General features: G+C 43.6%; 1 protein-coding gene across 2 annotated transcripts in view; it reads right to left on the bottom strand.

Moving 5' to 3' along the window:
• Positions 1–2011: 2011 nt before the first annotated feature.
• Positions 2012–20308, bottom strand: part of cnot4b (CCR4-NOT transcription complex, subunit 4b) — a 29209-nt gene continuing 10912 nt past the window's right edge. For both annotated transcript variants that reach the window (XM_078281433.1, XM_078281434.1), the window contains exons 4-13: positions 19946–20032; positions 18247–18348; positions 18028–18153; positions 17419–17543; positions 16634–16783; positions 15918–15975; positions 15455–15713; positions 14068–14526; positions 7068–7295; positions 2012–5659 (exon numbers count right to left, since the gene is read on the bottom strand). In XM_078281433.1, the coding sequence (XP_078137559.1) occupies positions 5373–5659; positions 7068–7295; positions 14068–14526; positions 15455–15713; positions 15918–15975; positions 16634–16783; positions 17419–17543; positions 18028–18153; positions 18247–18348; positions 19946–20032 (1881 nt within the window). In that variant the 3' untranslated portion in view covers positions 2012–5372. The remainder of the gene's footprint in view (positions 5660–7067; positions 7296–14067; positions 14527–15454; positions 15714–15917; positions 15976–16633; positions 16784–17418; positions 17544–18027; positions 18154–18246; positions 18349–19945; positions 20033–20308) is intronic.

Raw genomic sequence — 20308 nt, forward strand, 5'->3', positions numbered from 1 at the left:
ATTGGACAGATAAGCTATGTCCCAATTCAATTTTACAATTTTCGTCTATTTCATTATTAAATTCACTTCTGAGAATGTTTTAGGTGAGAAATTAACTGTGTAGATGTCGAATATAGGCAGTTTTACAAAAATTGATTTGCTCCAAATTTGCTTTGGAGTATCTAAGCTCCATAAACTGGCCTGACGCCAGCTAGCTCTAAGGGGGTAGCTAGATATCTGCGGGGCTAACGTTAGTTAGCTCTGCAGGGGTAGCTAGATATCTGCGGGGCTAACGTTAGTTAGCTCTGCAGGGGTAGCTAGATATCTGCGGGGCTAACGTTAGTTAGCTCTGCAGGGGTAGCTAGATATCTGCGGGGCTAACGTTAGTTAGCTCTGCAGGGGTAGCTAGATATCTGCGGGGCTAACGTTAGTTAGCTCTAAGGGAGTAGCTAGACAGCTGCGGGGCTAACGTTAGTTAGCTCTACAGGGGTAGCTAGATATGCTCAGGAGCAGGTTATGTTGGAGATTAGAGATCAACCGGTGTAAAAGCACCGCCTACTGACCAATCAACACTCGATTGATAACGGCGTCACCGTTCTTAGAAGATCAGCTGGAGCTCAGTGCAGAGAGAGAGAGAGAGAGAGAGAGAGAGAGAGAGAGAGAGAGAGAGAGAGAGGGAGGTGTGCTCAGAAAAGTTAAAACATTTAGAGACCGACAACCCCGTTAACATTCCCTGATGGGTATTTTTATGAAAGATACAGATTTTCAGCAGAGGGAATTACATTAAGGCTATTTGTCGGCTTGTTGAGCCGTGTGTTGCCAATGCCACATATCGGTTTGAATTATGTTTTTATATATTTTATTTGCTCTCACGATGGCTTCCCACTGCCAGGGTTGCAACTGAAATACTAGGCTAAAGGAACGACAGTTTATGGAAAACACAAGTGTAATTATGGTCAGATCTTGGTCCTGACTGATGGGGAAGTGATATTAATAAGCGTTGTGATTTACACATAACATGCCAGCTTTCCTCCTGTTTTAGGAAGCAGCGACTGTATTGCTTTTTGCCTGTAAAACCGTGTCTGTGTTCTTCATATTTATGTAGGATTATAGTTTGCTCTTCTTATATAAAATGGTAGATGTTTGCGATTGGTCGTGCTGTGCAAACACGGCCTCTTTTATGTGAACGTGCGCGTCGCTGGATTGGGAAACCCTGGGTTGACTGAACTAGATGATAACCAGCGTTGTGTCACAGGTTATGCGGACCGTGGTTGTTAGGTTAGGTGAAGCCGGGTAACTGAAAGAAATCCAGGGCATGTTGATCTGGATTCAGCATGCCCTGGTAGTACAGGCCTCTGGTCTCGGAGACAAGAGACGTTCACATGTATGAGAGTTTATTATTTATTTTCCTCTCTCTTTGAGACACTTGACCAAATGGTAAAATACAAAGTGGCTCCATTTCGGTGCTGTAGTCAACGTTTTGATCACTTTTCGCTAGGCGACAGGAGCGACAGGAGCGGCGCTTCGACGCAAACAGGAAAGGCTCTGCAGACCAGACCGTCTCATTCCGGAGACTGCCATGTTCAGCCTCCGTGGGCTTCGAAGGCTACGGCCAAGGTACACTTCGAAGGCTGTGGTCTCCAAAGCCTGCAGCCCCTGAATTGGGACATAGTAATAGTCTAGCTAGCTGTCTGGATTTACCCTGCAGAGATCTGAGAAGCAGTTAACCATAGTCCTCACAAATCCAGGGGACGGACATCTGGAGGAACCTCCGGCAGGAATGAAACGTTGACGATATAGACTAGTAAAGGTGGGACGGTGTCACTGGTGGATAGAAGCTTTCCGTTGCCGGGCGCAGTTGGAGCACTTCATTTGCTCGACATTACAGTATTGCTGCCTCCCAAGCAAGATTAAGTTCATTGGCCTGCACTTAAAGCATGTAAGGTCTGTCCCTTCAGATGCTTTTACAGGCCACAGTGGATACCATCAGAGCCTCTCGCTACAGCCCGGAAATAAGGACCAAACAACACACTTGATATTTTCTCTTTTATTTCATATTTAGTTGGTTTTGTGCTCCAGACCTCGGCACTTCATTTTTTAGACGTTTGGACATTGTGAGAACATGTTAGCTTGTAAAGTTGTCAGGAACTTATGAAAAAAAGGGCCATCACAGATTGTTAGCATTTGGATGATACAGGGGTACATGATGTGTACCTCATGGTGGTTTGAGTTGAAGCTCTACTATCCCAGCACACAGCGCCTAAACAATAAACCAATCTTCTGAAATGAAAAAGTATGTGGAAAGAGTCCCGTGAGATCAACGTTTAATTTAAGAGAGCTTCCTGCAGCAGCCCAGTCCAATTAAAACCATTTGTTTTTTCAAAATGCTACAAATAAAACTCGTTTAAATATCTAAAAGCTGACACACTCAACAAATGAAGGCTTAACTATGAGCTTTCCTGTCTCAACAAGTCCAGATTACACAAGCACAAACCACAGTGAGTGCCCTCAACGCCTCATCGCTCAGGCTTGAAGCTGTCATAGAGATCTGGGGACACTGGGCGAGGGGTCTGGAGACAGCTGGCATGGAGCGCCACACAGTGGCACTGACTGTGCTAAACCACATCCTTCACATGTCCAGCTTCAACCCTCTGATACAGAGGTCTGGCCAACACATTCTCAATATCTAATCGGCGGCGCAGGTGGATACACCACCTGCAGTCTATGAACAGACCCAAACGCTCTGTCCATGTCTGCGAGGGACACACGGGACCCAGATGCCGTCTGTAGTAGGGTTGGGCATCGTTTTGGATTTCAACATTTCGGATTCCAATTCCGATTCTTTCTTTCGATTCGAGTTCTAATGATTCTGATTCTTTGAGGGGTGGAGTTGAAACTAGAGATGTTACGATACCAGTAATGGAAAAAAAATACTTAAATATTGCCTAAAATGCTGGTATCGGTAAGTACTGGAGTTTATGCACCGATCCGATACCACGTAATTTAGACCCGAAGAAAATCTACTTTAAAGTAGTTTATTTAAGTTCTTTTTCCGTTATGACTGACTGTCAAACTGCAGAATAAAAGAAAGTTTTATGGCGTTCATTGTTTGTGTTTGTTCATGTTTCACAAAGACTTTAACCTGAGCCAATGATAGCAATCCCATCACATCCATACAGGGATAGTAGTATACTGCTTTAAAAACATAATAAAATATATGACACACTGGTATCCGATAGGTACTCGGTATCAGCCGATACGCTCGGGAAGCAAAAAAATGGTATAGGACCATCTGTAGTTTATGGGGGTCACATGCTTATTTCACAGTTAAGAGGATTCAATGGTGATTTACACTTTTAACGGGCTTCTTCAACGTGAAATAAAGCCATGCAACACAACGAGCGCTTGAAAGTACGGCGGTGGTCGCTACGGAAACCAAAACTTGCGCGTGTTCAATTTGGGACCGATGAACAGATTCAAAACCAAATTTTTCCAAACTATTCCAATAAATAAAGGCTTCCATTGGAATGGTAATTTTTTAAACGATTCCAAGTTGGAACCGGTTCTCGATGCCCGATCCTACTCTGTAGTATGAACAGAAGCGTGGGTGCATCCATTCTACAGTATATCCATCCATTTTACAGTATATCCATCCATCTCCATTCTACAGTATATCCATCCATTCTACAGTATATCCATCCATTCTACAGTATATCCCGCCCTGTAGTGGAGACTAGTATACAGGCATACGTAAACTGCAACTCTTCCGATCATTAAGAAGGCTACGCTGTTTTCCATTTCTTGACATTATTCCTTTGATCCTGTGAATTAAAACAGAACTCCACTGATTTAGTGCTACTATAATACCATCAGACCCAATGGTGGACAGTTCATTGATGCAGCAGAACCAGAGAGAACTTTTTTATTGTACGCATTCTTCTCCTGTAAAAAAAAAAAAACTTGACAGCAGACACTTCAGTCAGAGATCTAGGTGTGATATACTAGCCACTGTGATATAAAGTCAGGTCTCTCTTGAGTATGAGATGCTGTGTCTCAATGAGATTACTGACCCAGCTTTTATTTTGAAAATAGGAGGGGTCTAACAGGATGAGCCTTCACTTCCAGGTCAAATTGAACAGGTGACACTCTGCTGTCAATGTATATGTGCACTTAAATCATCTATTAGGGCAGAAACATGGAACGCATATGACCGAGCCGGCACAAACCCAGGTGAACGTACTGAACGTGCACTCTTACGCACTGCACTGGTGGAGGTAACAAACGTCCTCTAATAAGAGCGTTTCCATGACCACAGTAGTAGGAACGTTTACTGCTGTGCTTTCTGCACAGAAGGAAGATGACAGAAAGAGACGATGGGACGTGCATATGCCGCATACGGACATGTTCAACTGGCGCTTCATCAATGTGGTCAGCCGTGGTTATTCTGAGCCGAAGGGAACACAAAATAGGTCAACTTCCTCTTACGGTTTTCATGCTGCACACTTGGCAGCCATGCTCACACTGCAGCTTGCGTTGCGATTTCTAGGCGACACATTCAACACAACAACATGAAAACTTGCGTAGCTCAAATCGTCTGCGTGCACATACTTGCGTGGACGAAAACGGCGTTTCCACGACCCGCGAGCCCCAACCCGTCACACATCTGATTCTGTTCTTATAAAATCGTGCCTGGGTACTCTCAAAAGGTTGACTTGCAGACCGTGTAGGGCTCAAAATAGTTTTATGCTCCCTCAGATCTTTTGTCGTTGATATACTATATACCAAAGCGGTGCAGCTCCTTACGCCCTGCCATACCTTAAGCCATACCGAACCTTCAATTTACTGATCAAAGAAGCAAAGGTCAGATTCTCAGATGCAGCTCGTTGTGGAATGTGGCTTCTGTCATGGAGACTGATTGAAGAGATTTATCAAGAGACATGTTCAGTCACGTTTCAAATCATCACATCTGTCACAGCTGGTTTGATCTCAAAGCATCTCTCAAACACACTTGCTGTACATGATTGGAAGGGACCATGCGATTCTAAAAGCTTTTTTCAGATTCAGTAAAGGCTGCTGCTTCTTGCTCTACCAGAGAGACTCTCGTTGTGTGTCTGTTAGGAGGCGTGGCTGGGGCAGCAGGCCTCGACCCACTCATACCAACAATCACGAACCGAGACACGAAACACAAGCGCAGATGATCTGATCGGAGGAAGAAATTAAAACATTATATTATTATTATTATTATTATTATTATCTTATTAGTTGTTCATAGTTTTTTATACTGTATCTGCCTATTTGGTGTGGTTCCAGGTGGCGACGTGTACGTGTGTGTGTGTGTGTGTGTGTGTGTGTGTGTGTGTGTGTGTGTGTGTGTGTGTGTGTGTTGAGAGTCCCTAGTGGCGGTCGATGGCGGCGCTCTGTAGCAGGTCTGTCTGGGTCTGTGTTGGGGGTCTGAAGGCCGTCTGGAAGCCTGGCGGCGGGGAGTGGAACTGGCTGCTAGGGGCCGGGTAGTGTGCCCAGCCGGCTCTGTGGGGGGGCGGCTGGCTCCCTAAGGAGCCATTTTGTGAGACAGAGCTGGACGGGGCGTCCATTTCTGTGAGCGTCTGCAGGGACTTGAGCCAGTGTGGAGGGTTGTCGTCCTGAAGAGAGTCCAGACCGTTGCCAGCGGAGGTTGGGATCCCTGCAGGGACAAGGCAACAGTACACTCACACACAAGTTTTTAATACTTAGGTAAATCTATGGCTACATTTGCAAACACTAAGTCATATGTTGGATACAGCCCAGTATCATTTATGCCCTCTTTTGTTTATTCTTAGTTGTTATTTTAGTCAATGTCTTTACTTCCTATCCTTAGTTACATAAGTCTGCCTGTCTGTTTGTTTCCCTGTTGGTTTGGATGTATTGATGTGACTGTTGGCTTTAATTGTCAGTTTTTAACCATCTAGGTTGCTGCCTCAGTCTGCTGTATCGTCCGTCTTTATGCATGTACTGTATGTGGCTGCTGCTCCATGTTTGCTGTTACTGTTAGTTTTTATGCATCTGTGGCTTCCTGTTTTTCTGCCATAATTGTTAGTTTGTATGTCTGTTTTACCATGTGTGTCATTTCTAAAAGCCTAACCAGGGACAAGGCCGACTAGAAGTCCCACATACATTGCATCGGTTGCACTTTAGCTGTAACAATGCCTATATGTGTTGTCGCTGATAAAATAAAAATCTAATCATTTTAAAATACTAATACATAAATATGATTCTGATTTAATGCCTTAATACTCATCTCTTCAAATCCGAAGGGATGTTTTGGGATTTACTTTTTCTTAAATTCCACACAAAGATGATTAAAATAAGTGTCAGTAATTACACCTGTGACGTTAGCCAGCCCAGTTTGTCATCTGTGCTGCCCATAAGTGCTGCCTGAGCAAGCACAGCCCGCCCAGTGGCTTGTTTGAATTTGGTTGACCAATCACAACAGAGTGGGCCAGCTGACCAATCAGAGCAAACTGGGCTTTTCAGGAAGGCGGGCCAAGAGCTCAGTGGGCAGAGTGGGCAGTATGAGAAACATAATATGTTTTTTGAACATCAAAACATGTAAACCTATTCTAGTAGACCACCCTATTTTCCACCAGGCGCGTCTGCGCTGCATTCAAGAGGCGGCGTGACCCCCACGAGCAATCGCTGCCAATCAAATCAATGCTTGATATTCCACCAGCTGCGCCACGACGCGTTTCAGAAGTGTGCGTATAGCGGCTCTCCGCTCCACTACATATACACACGCCAGGTCTATTTTCACGCGAGCCGCGGTGCGTTCAGACAGCAGGGCAGGAAGTGAAATATCGTATATATGTCTCCTCTATAACACCATGGACCACGAGAGATTCATCTTGGATAAACACAGGATTGTTCTGTAAAGTACTTGTAGAGACAATAAAATCCGGTAGTAAGACGCTCCGCTGCTGAGACGCTCCTGGTGTGGTATGGCGCGTGGTGGAGGACGGAACAGAACCGGAACACAGCCGGAATGCAGCACAGGCGCTCCCAGTGGAAAATGGGGGTAATTGTGGCTCTTGAAAAAAGCTTTGAAAAGCTCCTACCGGTGATTATGGCTGGGTCCATCCATCTGGCTGTGCGGTCCCAGCAGAGGCTGTGAGGAAGCCCCGGGGCCCCCACGTGCTGGACACTGGAGGAGGAAGAGGAGGAGGACAATGAGGAAGACGAGGAGTTGGGCAGCCCTCCAAAGTTGATGTTGATGTTGGGTAACAGCGCTCTGAGGCCGTCCTGCCACTCCTTCACATTTAGACCCTCTCCACAGCTGCTGCTTTCTGCACAGGACAGGGTGAGAGGAAAACGTGAACCACTAGCAATACATGGATCATTGGATTAGCCTTAAAAAACACTGTTGTTTTTGGCCTGTAACAATTATTAAATAATTGTCCAGTCGCAATTCTTTTTTTGCGTAATGGCCGTTTCTTTGTTTGACCGCAATGCATTGCTAACATTAGTGACGGTCCTAAGGGGTTTGACTGTTGATGGTAATTGTTGATTTTGTTTAGATGTGCCAAACTGTAATTATACAAGTGATTATTGGTGCTTTGTTTTTATTGAGGTGTGATGTTCTACTGTCAATTGTTGGTAAATCTAAGAAAAATTACAATGTTTTATGATAATAAAGAGGCATAGGCTAATGTAAACCCAGATAATGTAAAAACAGGTATTTTTACATGAACTGGGTCTCATGACAGTGATAAAACCAAAAGATTGTAATCTGGAATTCATTCAAAACTTGTTTGAAAAAGTAATACATAAATAAATGTTTTTAAATTCACTGAAAGAGGCACTTATTTCCGAGACAATGAATTGTACTGTAAAATGTGGAATTGTTACAGCTCTACTGGTCCCCAAAGACCGAAATAGGTGCTCAAATATTGCCTCATGTTTCAGTACTGATACCAAAACCACACTTCTTTCCTATATTTGACTGAGAATTCTTAACAGTAGACACGGGAACTTGGTACTAAAAAAGGATTGAGATTTGAGTGGAGCCATAGGAGTCAGCATTAAATATATTTTAAATTTGATTGTTTTTATCCCCAAAAATGGTATATAAAGAGTCCCCACAACGGCCTTCCTATCAGTGTGGAAAAGACTCAAACGGTAGACTGACATTAAGAGTCAACAGCTAAGTGCATGTTTCATCACATGTTCAATCACCTGTTCGCTGGTAGGAAAGTCTGGCCTGTTTTTTACATCAGTGAACAATAATTAAGACACATTAAGACAATCTAATGATGGTATCAAGTTTTCCCAACAAACCATACGACGATATACTGTAGGTCACAGCGGGTCCGAAGAGGCTGCAGCAGTAGGCTAATTATTCAGCCGCCATGTTTTCTCCTGCAGCAACGCAGTATGGCGGCGCTGTGGTTTGGAGCTGGAACCATTTAGAGCTCAGTGTAATGAGACGTTGCAGACAGCAGGCATCACAACGTTACCATGGCTCTATGAATAATAAATACTAATCGACATGACAGGATGATTGTTAAGCGACTTACTCATCAACCCCCACAGCTAGCTTCCTACAAGATGGAAGAGACTGGAAATGCTATGAAGTACTATTTATGACAACATGTCTTGAGAAGTTGCTACCAAAGCCATTACTTCAAGCATTAAGTCTTAGGAAGATTCCATTAATCATTGTAAGCTTTTGAATTAAATACTGCCAAGCACTAACCCCAAAAAACATGAGTGATTAAGAAGAAACAATCCTCCCTCAGTATTCCTTTTTTTAATTTTAATCAGGCTGTCAGGCAGGGAAGCATGGCTGGCATTAACATAATCACCTATGTTGCCATTTGCATTCCCGGATAAACAAGTGCCGCCATGTTTAATTCATGATACAGAGAGCTGCCTTCAAAATCAATGTGAACCAAGTTATCCAACGCCACTTCTTTACAGGGAGGAGTTCTTTTTCTCTGAATTAGCTCCTGTCTTTTATGACTGCTACCAGAGGAAGGTTGTCAGCCAACGCACCCTCAATTTCTTCAACTAGTTTCATTTGACAACCATTATCTTATCTTTAGACGCGGCTGACTTACTGATACATTGAGATCATTGCAGCTCACAAATGGTGGACCATTCCAACCTAAGAGAGAAGAAGCTGCTTAGTTTGAGTAGCTTCTTTCTGTCCAGAAACACTGGTCTGGGGCTGTTTTTTTGGAAGAATGCCTGATTTATTTCTTCATGGCACTCTTGTCATTTTTTTTATTTTTTTTTACAGTTTTAAATGTAATTTCTGTCACTGTCAAGGGTTCTGCCATTGTTGTTTTTCACATAGAACCGGGTTGGTTAAAGTTATATTAACTGACGTTATAGAGGTCTGCTGTATCAAGCGCTAATGTCAGCCAACGTTAGCTAATGTCAGCTAACGTTAGGCTCTATGTGAAAAACAATGAGAGCGTGAGGGACAAGGGGGGGCTGAGCTAATCACTGTGAGCAGCTCTACAATGAAATACATTTTTCCCCATTCTAGATAGAAGAACAAAATCATTATGTGGCGGTCAATGTTGATACTTTGGCGGGCTGCCACAAATAAATCAATGCGAGTTAACTTACAAGTTTAGTTCAGGACTGGCACGTCACATCCACTGTGTGGGAGCAAGTAGTGGATGCTATGTCAGAGTTGAGGCTAACATTAGCAGCTCCTCTACCCTGCCCTTTATTGGATTGAGGTGTACACATCTTAACTTGTTACAGATATAGCATAACATAAATACTAATACATACAAATGATATAAAATTACTATTTACCCTCACTCTTTTAGCATGATAAATGGCTTTCGTTTTCCGGAGGGTTTTTCTATTAGACGTTACTTAGCTAGCTAGCTAGAACTGATAGACCGTTGCTATTTTAGCCGGTAAAATCCACAGTTAACAGCTAGAAATGAGAAGCTGCTTTTGTCTCCTGTATGAAACCAAAAACCCATGGTTTCATAAATGACTATAACTTTTGATGGTAAATTTGACAGCCATCATTATGACTATAAACTGTATACGTAACCTGTAGGAATGGAAAGCTTGAAAGCTTTAGCAACTATAAAGAAGTGTCCACAGCACCAAATACAAAGTCAGAGACCAATGGCAACTCCCATAAGGCTAGAATGTTCCGGTGAACTAACACTTTGTTCACATACTTTTGGCCATGTAGAGTTTCCAACTTATTCCAGCTTCATCAAAAAAATACACCAAGCAAAGCCAGTCAGGGGCTGCTGTGTCATTATGTTAATCTGAAAAAAAAACAGTTTTTGATCATTTATCTGTATCCATATCTCCAGCAGGACATGACTGCCTGTCTGGTCTTCTACCGATGATAAGCTTGAGGTTGAGATGGAGGGGGAATAAAGATGAGGGGGCTGCCGGACCATGTTAAATTAAATTAGCATTTGGCTCTGCTGAGACAGGCAGAAGAGGACCAGTATTCCAAGCACATTTTGTTGGTATCAATAACAAGCCATAAAACATAGACCTTTCTCAATAGAGTATACTCCAAATTTAAAACGCACATTCTTGGCAAAGGAATTTGGCAAGTTGAACTCAGAAGTCCAAATTTTGCTAAGTACTTACTTCCACTTCAATGCTATTAGAAAAAAAACATACCAAAGAATTAAAATGACTTACTAAACCTTTTTACATTCATTCAAACACTGTTGAACATATTTTTCTCATAAATCAAATGTATATGTGTCTGCTGGCTCTGGAAGGCGGGACTTAGCTCTGTTGCGCATTCATTAGGACTGGCTCCTACTGGATGTTCCTATCATGCTATATACCGATGGAAAGGGAATGTGATTGGCGAAGTAATTATTACAGTTTTTAATAAGCCTGGCAACCACTTTAAAAAGTTTGCATTGAGCCCTGGTAACGTTAGTAGCTTTAGTCTCAGAGAACGAGACGTTGTGACCGATGAGACCCAATCAGGAGGAGAGACGTTGGCGTCAGTGTCGGTGTTGCCAAAGGTCTCCGTTTGCGGCCGTTGAGAATGAAACACAACCCCGCAGATTCCAAACCAAAACTGGTCAGAAGTGTTTCCTAATGTCTCCGGTTTAGGGGCTCGGAAACACAAGAGCAGGGGGAATGAGAGGGGGAAACGCCAGAGCAGGGGGAATGAGAGGGGGAAACGCCAGAGCAGGGGGAATGACAGGGGGAAATGCCAGAGCAGGGGGAATGAGAGGGGGAAACGCCAGAGCAGGGGGAATGAGAGGGGGAAACACCAGAGCAGGGGGAATGAGAGGGGGAAACGCCAGAGCAGGGGGAATGAGAGGGGGAAACGCCAGAGCAGGGGGAATGAGAGGGGGAAACGCCAGAGCAGGGGGAATGAGAGGGGGAAACGCCAGAGCAGGGGGAATGAGAGGGGGGAAACACCAGAGCAGGGGGAATGAGAGGGGGGAAACGCCAGAGCAGGGGGAATGAGAGGGGGGAAACGCCAGAGCAGGGGGAACGAGAGGGGGGAACGTAGCAGAAGATATTCCTTTATAAACCAAAACGTAGCAATGTGAATGTAGTCTAAGTTCACTCAAGTCTATTGCAAGTCATCCAGGCATTTGCGACTATTCTTGGATAAATGTGGGCTTGATTGTAATTGACAGTACTTAGGATGTTTCCCAAGTCCATGAGAACACAATAACAGTCAAGAGCGCAGGTTGAGAAAAGCCTGGGATCTTTTCAAGGGATGGGGCAACGATTGGAATGCTACCTATGGGAATGTTCTGTGGTGGTTGTCTCTCACAGGCTAGAGTTTGAGGCTAATGCCAGAGGACACAATGACTCCACAACATTGTATTGTGATGATTCTGACTACAAAGACTGGATTGTGTCAATAAGCTGTAGTGCAATTTGGGGAGTCATGCTTTAAAATTAAAATGGTACTCAAGTGGCACTAAAGGAAATGGTACTTTTACAGAATCCAGCATACTCACTCGCCATGGCATAATTCCTAGCACAGACGATGCTAAAAATACTTGATTTATCCTCCTTTTTCATTCACCAACTGAAAATCTAAGCACTCAAAATTCCAAAGTAGAATTCTGTGCTTTAAATTTAAGTCGTTATAAATAGCCACATGCTATATTCTTGACTCTTCTTTTGTCTCATTGTTTCCACAGAGATACACCTCAGAACGTCTAGCTGTTGATCTCATGAATGGCTGTTTGGAAACTGACTGGTTGAAAAAACAAAGAGCCACTTCACTTACATTTTGACTGTAAAAAAAATCAATCAGTTTTCACTGGCAGGAGGTTTGTTGTGCCATTGTTATGGTTCAAGTATTATTTCGTTGCTCAAAGCATATAGTTTGCTCTTGTTGACAAAATCATCAGATTGGGAGCAAAGTGACATTGTGCCAGAAATGGACATGGTTCTCAGACGTCTAATCTCAGCAAATCATCTAAGACCACCAAATCACCAGAAACTCTCGTTGTGCTGCCTCATTTAAATAACCCCCCCCCCACCACCACCTTTGCGCTGGGAACCATAATACCGCACAGACAGGCAAAGCCAATCACAAAGTCAGGAAGATACCAAACTGTTGGAGCGCTGGTCAGTGCAGCGCCACATAAACAGAGCCCTATAACTAAACTAAACCAAAATCAGGTGCCAAAATGAAAATGGTAGTTTTAGAGAGAAGATGCTTTTGCCCACCACCATAACCGTTTTAGGTTTAGTCCATGAATGTTAAGACAATGCCACTTTTAAGACATCATTTCTAGATATGAATATCATCAGGCCAATACAGTAAACTTTAATAGTACATGGGCATAGGCATTTTACCAGGGTTTTCCCTCCCATTATAATCTCGTTTTTGGCAGCAGCTAAGCCGAATGAATCTAACTGAAGGATTTTTCTCAGATCTAATACCAGCAGATGGACTTATTTAGCAAGTTTTGTCTTTAAGCTTTTTGAGTGTTATTTATTATCTGCTCTAGCTTTTCCAACGTTTTAGACACAGATATGGTGATAAAAACGATCCAAAATGATGTGAAAAAGAGACGCAAAAGTACCACAAAGGGACACAAAGCGACTACAAAGAGACGCCAAATGACCACAGAGACCCAAAACAACCCCAAAGAAAACACAAACGATCACAAAGAGACACAACACGACTACAAAGAGACAGAAAAACCCCACAAAGAGACAAAAGAATTATGGGGAAATTGCATTTTTTTTTAAACTGAAAACCATATTATTTTCTTGAGAAAGGATGCCTAAACCCCCCTGCCAAATACGTGGACCTAAGTCTTCCACAAAGCTAGGAAAACACTGTATCCCTTTATGCATGTCTCTAATGTTGGGTCATTGTTTGGCCTCCGTGGTCAAACAGCATTTCACATTTCCTTGCAAGTCCAAACAGAAGAAGACTCAGAGTGTGATCTGATCTGTGGACAGCGATGAGCCAGGATTTATGGGTAGCTCTCTGTAAATGAGTGCATCTTATTAATGGATTTCAGGTCAGTGTCCTCCCTGTAGCTGCTGCTCCTCCATGCCTTTCCATCTCTTTTCTTACACTTCCAGACCTGTAAACATGGGCCTGAGGCTGAATCATTACTGCTGATGGCATTCACAACCAGTCAGATTATTTCATTATTTTTTGGAGAGTGATTTTCTTCCAGTTAAACATGAACCAGTAGAGCCACGGGGCCTGTGTTGCTCAGAAACAGACTGAGATGTGATCTGCAGTGGTACAGCAGTCAGGCTGCTTGAGACGAAGGCCTCTGCTGTGTTACAGGAAGGCTGCAGGACATGATGTGCTGCCACCAAGTGGTCAATACATGTTAGCATATGTTAACCCACAATGCAATGCACTAACATGATGTAATGTACTACTGTACTGGCGCAACGATGTGTTTTCAGTGTCTGAAATCTGGTTTGGTCGTTTCCTACATAGTTCACTATTTAATACACACTATATAGGGAATAGTGAGGGAGTGAATGGGGGAATGGTTTCCAACACAGCTAGTTACACTAAACTATGGTTTACACCTGTAATCCACATGAAGTTAGAACATGAAGTGTACAGGGCAGATGTCCCTGAACCAGTCTTACCTGTGATGGGGATTCCTCCAAGCCCAGTACTGTGATGTCCTGGCAGCACTGTCAAGTCCAAGAAGCTGCTGTGTGAGGGGAAAGCCGTTACACTGACCGTGTGGTTCAAATGCACAAAGTTCCTGCGTGAAGAGGTGGAAGCCATCCAGGAGCCACAGGATGCAGAGGACGCGGAGGATGGAGGGTGGGAGGGGAAGCTGACGGAGCTATAGTCTGCCCTGCGAGGGTGCTGATGCTGTGGGAAGTGCTGAGAGGGTGGGAGCCCTCCCAGGGGCCCCAGCGTTCTGTGGGCGGAGCCGAAGCTGTCTTCAACAGAGAGCTCCTTCTCAATGAGGTCCGCCAGAGCTCGGCGTGTGATGTCGAACGGGTCGAAGCCCAGGTCGTCCTCCTGCTGCTGATTGGACGAGCCGAAGCCAAATGCTGCCTGCCAGTCTGTGGACGACGACACCGGCATGGTATCTACACACACACACACACACACACACACAGACAGAGACACAGACACACAGACAGAGACACACACACACACACAGACGCAGGAGAGTTGACTGTGAGCATGGTTCACAAACACATGGTGAACTGTTGAACCATTCCTCATTTCTACACTGAACTCAATCATATATAAGGTTTCTCAAGCACAACTGCAGACAGTAGACACATTGAGTGGGACAGGAGGTAGTCCCAGCAGACCTGCACTGTATTACAATAGCGAGTTATACATAGGCATTGAAACCTTTGTTCTAGTCAATTTTAACAGTGTTTCAGTTTGTTTGGATGACCAGAAACTAATTCACCATTTCTAGATTTGATTCCAACGTCTTCATTTCTATACAAATACCCCGGAAGAATAACTGCACTGATATTGTGTTCTTCTTTGTAAACTGCTGCTGTCCATACAGCTGGACAATAAGCAGCACGTTCATTGGTCAAATCAGGTAAATCAGGACTCTCAGCTGTCAGAACACAGGGCTCCTGTCTGCCCCCAGACCACAGGCCCCTCTTCCTCTGGAATAACCTCCCTATGGGCATCAGACACTCTCATTCTGTTGAGGATTTAAATCCAAACGTTAAGCTCATCTTTCTGCCTTAACTTCAATGAATAGCTTATTCTTTATTATCTGGCTGGCGGGTCGGTCTTAGCCTCAATGTGTCACTCAAGCCTAGCAGTTAAAGTCCTGCCGACCACAATAATGTTAACTTTCTGACAGCCACTGAATCTAAGTATCTCTCTAGCTGTTCATATATGTTCACATTCTATGTAACGTAATCTGCTGTACAGATTGTAAAGCCCCTTGAGCCAAACTGTGATCTGTGATATTGGGCTATATAAATACAATACAAATTGACTGGACTTAAACACAACCCTTGCTGGAGCAGAGAGACCGACCTGAGGTGAAGAGGCTCTGTGGCTCTGGCGCTGTGGGCCAGTCAGCGTTGTTGTGGGGGGAGCTGGGGAAGCCGCTCAGGCCGCTGGGCAGCGGGTTGGGATGCCTGAAGTTACTGTTGTCTGAGAACAGGGACTGGGACTCCGCGGGAGCCGCCTCGAACGGGGAGCGGGCTGTGTGGCCCGGGACACTGATGGGAAGCAGCAGGCTGGGCTTACTGAGGCCGGGTGGGGGCGACGGAGACTCACTGCCTCCACGGAGCTAAAGGACACAAGACAGGGAGATTCTGGTTTCATAGCACATATATTGCAAAACATAAAAAAATTGCATTCAATGTACACCGTTTATTTCCAAAAGGCCGGTTTCATGTACGAGACGCATCGCGATCAGAAGGTACAACAACCGTGACTCAGGACACTCTCACTCAAACATCTGGAAACTCCTGCTTGGGAGTCCATTTCTTACCAGTTGGGAGGTTTCACCGTTGCCTATACTGATGATGTCTGTCAGTGTGTGGCTGGGGCTGCAAAATAAAAGCAGAGAAGAAATACTAAGTATATTTAGCTACCAGAAGACTGAGGAGTGTTCCAACCCAATACATAGTTACCGCAAATACCGGTTACCGGTTATGAATAATGGGTTTCAAATAAACACTGGCCAGCACTAATAAAAGGTTAAAATGTGACTACAACCACCGTTCTCACATGGTAAATTCAGAATGTGTATTTCAACAGCACTGATTCCATCAGTACAACAACAGAGGCATCTCTATTCTAGCGTACCAATGACAGGAAGACTGGAAGACTTAGAAAATGAAAAATCTGCTGGAGGTGTCAAGTTGCCGATCCAATCCGTTTTTTTAAATATTAAATATCTATGAGTTTGGAGTTAACATTAACTGAGATGCGGGTGACATTAGGAATACAACCTGTCTCCAGTATAAACCTGTTTCAAATAAAGGCCTATGTTACTTTACAATATCATCATCTAAAGCCACTCAGTTCCTCACACTCCGATTGGCTGAAAGACATTTGGAAGTAGTTAGTGTCAACAAGTCAACTTAAAGTTATAACACACAACTTCAAAACTTTCAAAACTAAATATATAAATAATGTAGCTGGTAAATACAGCCTCTGTTCCAAGAGAGAAGCTAACAGTGAAAGGACAGCTGCAGAGTTTACCTAGCAAGCTGTGAGGAGAAAGGGCAGAGGGCCGGTACAGGGTCCAGGCTCGGGTCAGGTTGGGGCCCCGCAGGGGTCAAGTGTTCACAGTCTGAGCCCTCTGATGGAGGACTCCTCCCGGGGTCTGACGAAAGGCCATCTTTACTGGAGCTGAGAGAGCCGGGACAGCACACAGGCACACAAGCAAAGAGGGACCACACAAAGTCAAAACTATATATAAAGCCCTACTCACACATACACACCTTGTAGTTACTGTAACTCATTATTTTGGCTTTTAAAGCAACCAGGGAATGCATCTGCATTTATTTTAATAAAAAACACTAGGGGGAGGTGTTCCAGGCACGTCCAGCTAGGAGGAGTAGGGCTGGGTACCGCTCAAAAACGTTTGATACCGGTACTGATACCAATACCGTGACTTTGATTCTGGTTCCTAAGCAGTACTTCTTTCAATTCCAAATGTTATAAACAAAATGAAATGACAACATTACACATTATGGCACAAATCTTTGTATATATTTTTCAGCTCCTACTACATGAGCCTCGTTCTGTGTAACGTAGAGTTCTTCCTGCGTGTCTCTACAACATGTTAACGTTAGACAGCCAATTACAGACATTATTAGATCTTGGTAGAAGCATTCTGCATGCTGATTGGCTCACTGATGGGATCCCGTGCTGGAGCTGGCTTCTGTGTATCGATACAGTATTGCCACGGAGCATGTCGCAATACTCTGCTGGCTCGATTTCCCCCCCACCCCTACTGAGACACACAGAGACGGACACAATACCTCTGTAAGGAGTTGCCTTTGCCCTTCGGCCGGTCCCCTGACACCGCTGGGCTCTGTAGGAAGGTCGGGTTGCTTTTGTACAGGTCTTGTAGTAGTTTCTGCTCATACTCTTGATGCTTTCCTGCCTGGAAACAAAACAACAGATTAGCGAGAGCTATGTTTCATCCCAACAGTACTACAAAGGTATACGTGAGGACTGAAACTCAAGGACACATAGTATACGGGTTAAACATTTGGCCGTTCTTGCTGAGGATTCCCTGCTTTTAGTTACAGGCATATGGTTAGGGCTGGGTATCGTTCAAAAATGTTGAATGGGGGGGGAATCAAATTGCGATTTTGCACCTTCTACAGTCATAAATGAAAGACCCACTGAAACTAGGACATTTCTGTAAAACAATCTGCTATATGTTGCATTATTCCAGTATTTATCTTATGAAAAAACAAATAACTAAAATAATAAAAAAGAGGAATGAAAAATGTTGAATCAGATGTTACACCAAACATTCAACTAAATATTCAAATTCGATTAGCTAATCACATTCTTGCAAATTTGGATTGGGATTTCAACCGATTAATGGTTCAGCCCTATACTACCCTGCTTGGACTTACCTGCATCTCCTCTTTAGTAAAACTGGCAGCCTCATCCCCCAGCTCGTGTAGATACATGCAGTCTGGTTTGGGGCACTGCATGCTCTTTAAAAAGTAACTGCAGTATTTTGTAGTTCCTAAAGAAGCCTGCCGAAGACACAAATACATTGTACAACAACTCAATATTCAGCCCAACCTTCTATGGATTCAAACACGGTGTCCTTTATCTCTCCGTCTCACCTTCAGCATCCTGCCGTCAACCACTACGTTGTTGACACACTGGATTGCTCTGAGAGCATCTTCTGAGCGTATATATGTGACGTAGGCACTGGCACTGGGCCCCTGGGAAACAGAAAGACAACAGAGACACGGCTCAATAGAAAAACTTAAATTACAGCCTCCACCAACCATCACGTCTGTCCAGACCCATATCATATATGTAGAGAAGACTTTGAAGCTATTTAATAAAAGGGATCAAGTCTATTTTTTGGTCATCCGGGAGTTATCACTGTACACTGTGTACACACTATCACTGTGAGAGATTTATTAATGTAGGCCTAATTGTATTTTAATTAGGGCTGTCAAACGATTAATTTTTTTAAATCCAAAATTTCTATAGTTAATCACGATCAATCGCATGTTTTATCACATGATTAAAATTCTATTATTTTGCATTTCACAACAGTTTTTAAGTACATATTAACAATTGTTTATTATTTATTTACTGTAAACAAAAGAAAAGTGTGTGAATCTGTCATTATTGCACAATTCCTCCAAGTCCCTAACCTAACTGAGATGTAACACTAACACTTTGCTTTGCTGTACTTTACAGTACAAACAAAATGGACCAAAAACCAGATGCCACAGCAGGACATTTGTAACCTTTATGTTTTTCTAATAAGGAATGTAACAATTCTCCTGGACAGAAAAGGGGGTGGACAATGTCCCAAATGACAAAAACAGTCAAAAAATGGATACAAACACAGTTCTAAAACTAGTGTGCAGTAACTCCTAAATAATGTAGATTACTCACTGACGTCCAGTGATCACCGGTTAATGAGACAGCGTTTGCTCGCAAGCCCGTAACAAGTGTGTGCGGCGTGCCTGTCATTTTGTTTCCGGTCTAGCTAGATCCGGTGTGGTGTTGTAGTTTTTCTAACGTTACTAGTTGTTGCAACAGCATGTGAAAAAAAACTACAAAGTTTGCCAGGCCAAAACGAACGTTAATCTCGCGATTAAAAAATTGACGCCGTTAAAATGGGTTTGCGTTAACGCCGTTAATAACGCGTTTAACTGACAGCACTAGTTTTAACGTTATTGTAGAAGTTATCTGCTGTAGTTATGGCTGATACTGGGGCAGGACCACCACAGGAAAGAAGGAAATGAAACCAAGAACAACTAAAAGATAAAAGGGAAAGACAATGTGTGAAAACCGAGTCATACTCGGTCGGGCTTTCATCAGATTACAGACAGTTACGGGATTGTAAATGATTCAAAATTGACCCTGAATTGGCCCTCAGGTGTGTACTGTCTAATTCATTCATAAATAACTTTAGATTGTGTGATGTGGTTGTAGTCAGTAGCCAACATTAAATAACCCCCCCCCCCTTCCATTTAGCGCCCTGTTTTTATTTCAGTCCGTGTTAGTGTTGACCTACTATTTTCTGGTCCCTTGTCCCCCTGTAACGTTACTTGTGTAAAGCGTCCGTGGGTTTCATGAAATGTGCTATATTAATCTGAGTTATTAATCAGTGGTTGCTACAACAAACTCTTAATGCTTTGGCTCGTGACCCAGTGACAGTGATCCCCGGTTTAGCTCACGATCCATCCAAAGTAGGCTGAGTTACCGTGCGCAACACTTGAAATGCAGGCCTCGGCCTCGGCCTCGCCCCCCCCCCCCCCCCCGCCTCTGCTGCTGGCTGGGTGTGCGGCGCCTCACCTGGGAGCCAGCGTACGATGTGCTGTTGTTGATCACCACTTTGTGAATCTTCCCAAACTTGCCAAAATATTCTGGCCTCCTCAGAACCTGTTAACACAGAAGACACATAATCCAATGTCATAATCATTTATCGTCATCATGGTTATTGCTTTATTGATCATTTTATTATCCAGCATAAGTTCATGAGGAGAGGACACCCCAATGGTGTTTGACCTTATATTTTGCTTGGGGGAAATAACCGATGAATACTCTGTGTTACACTCATGTTTACAGTGTGCATTACAGTATGCATTACCTTCATAGCGTCTAGATTTTAGAGTCCAATTTTTCAGCGTCTTTATTTTCTATGTCCATGTATACGAG

This window comes from Sander vitreus, chromosome 23 (assembly GCF_031162955.1).
Source record: "Sander vitreus isolate 19-12246 chromosome 23, sanVit1, whole genome shotgun sequence".
Taxonomy (NCBI): Eukaryota; Metazoa; Chordata; class Actinopteri; order Perciformes; family Percidae; genus Sander; species Sander vitreus.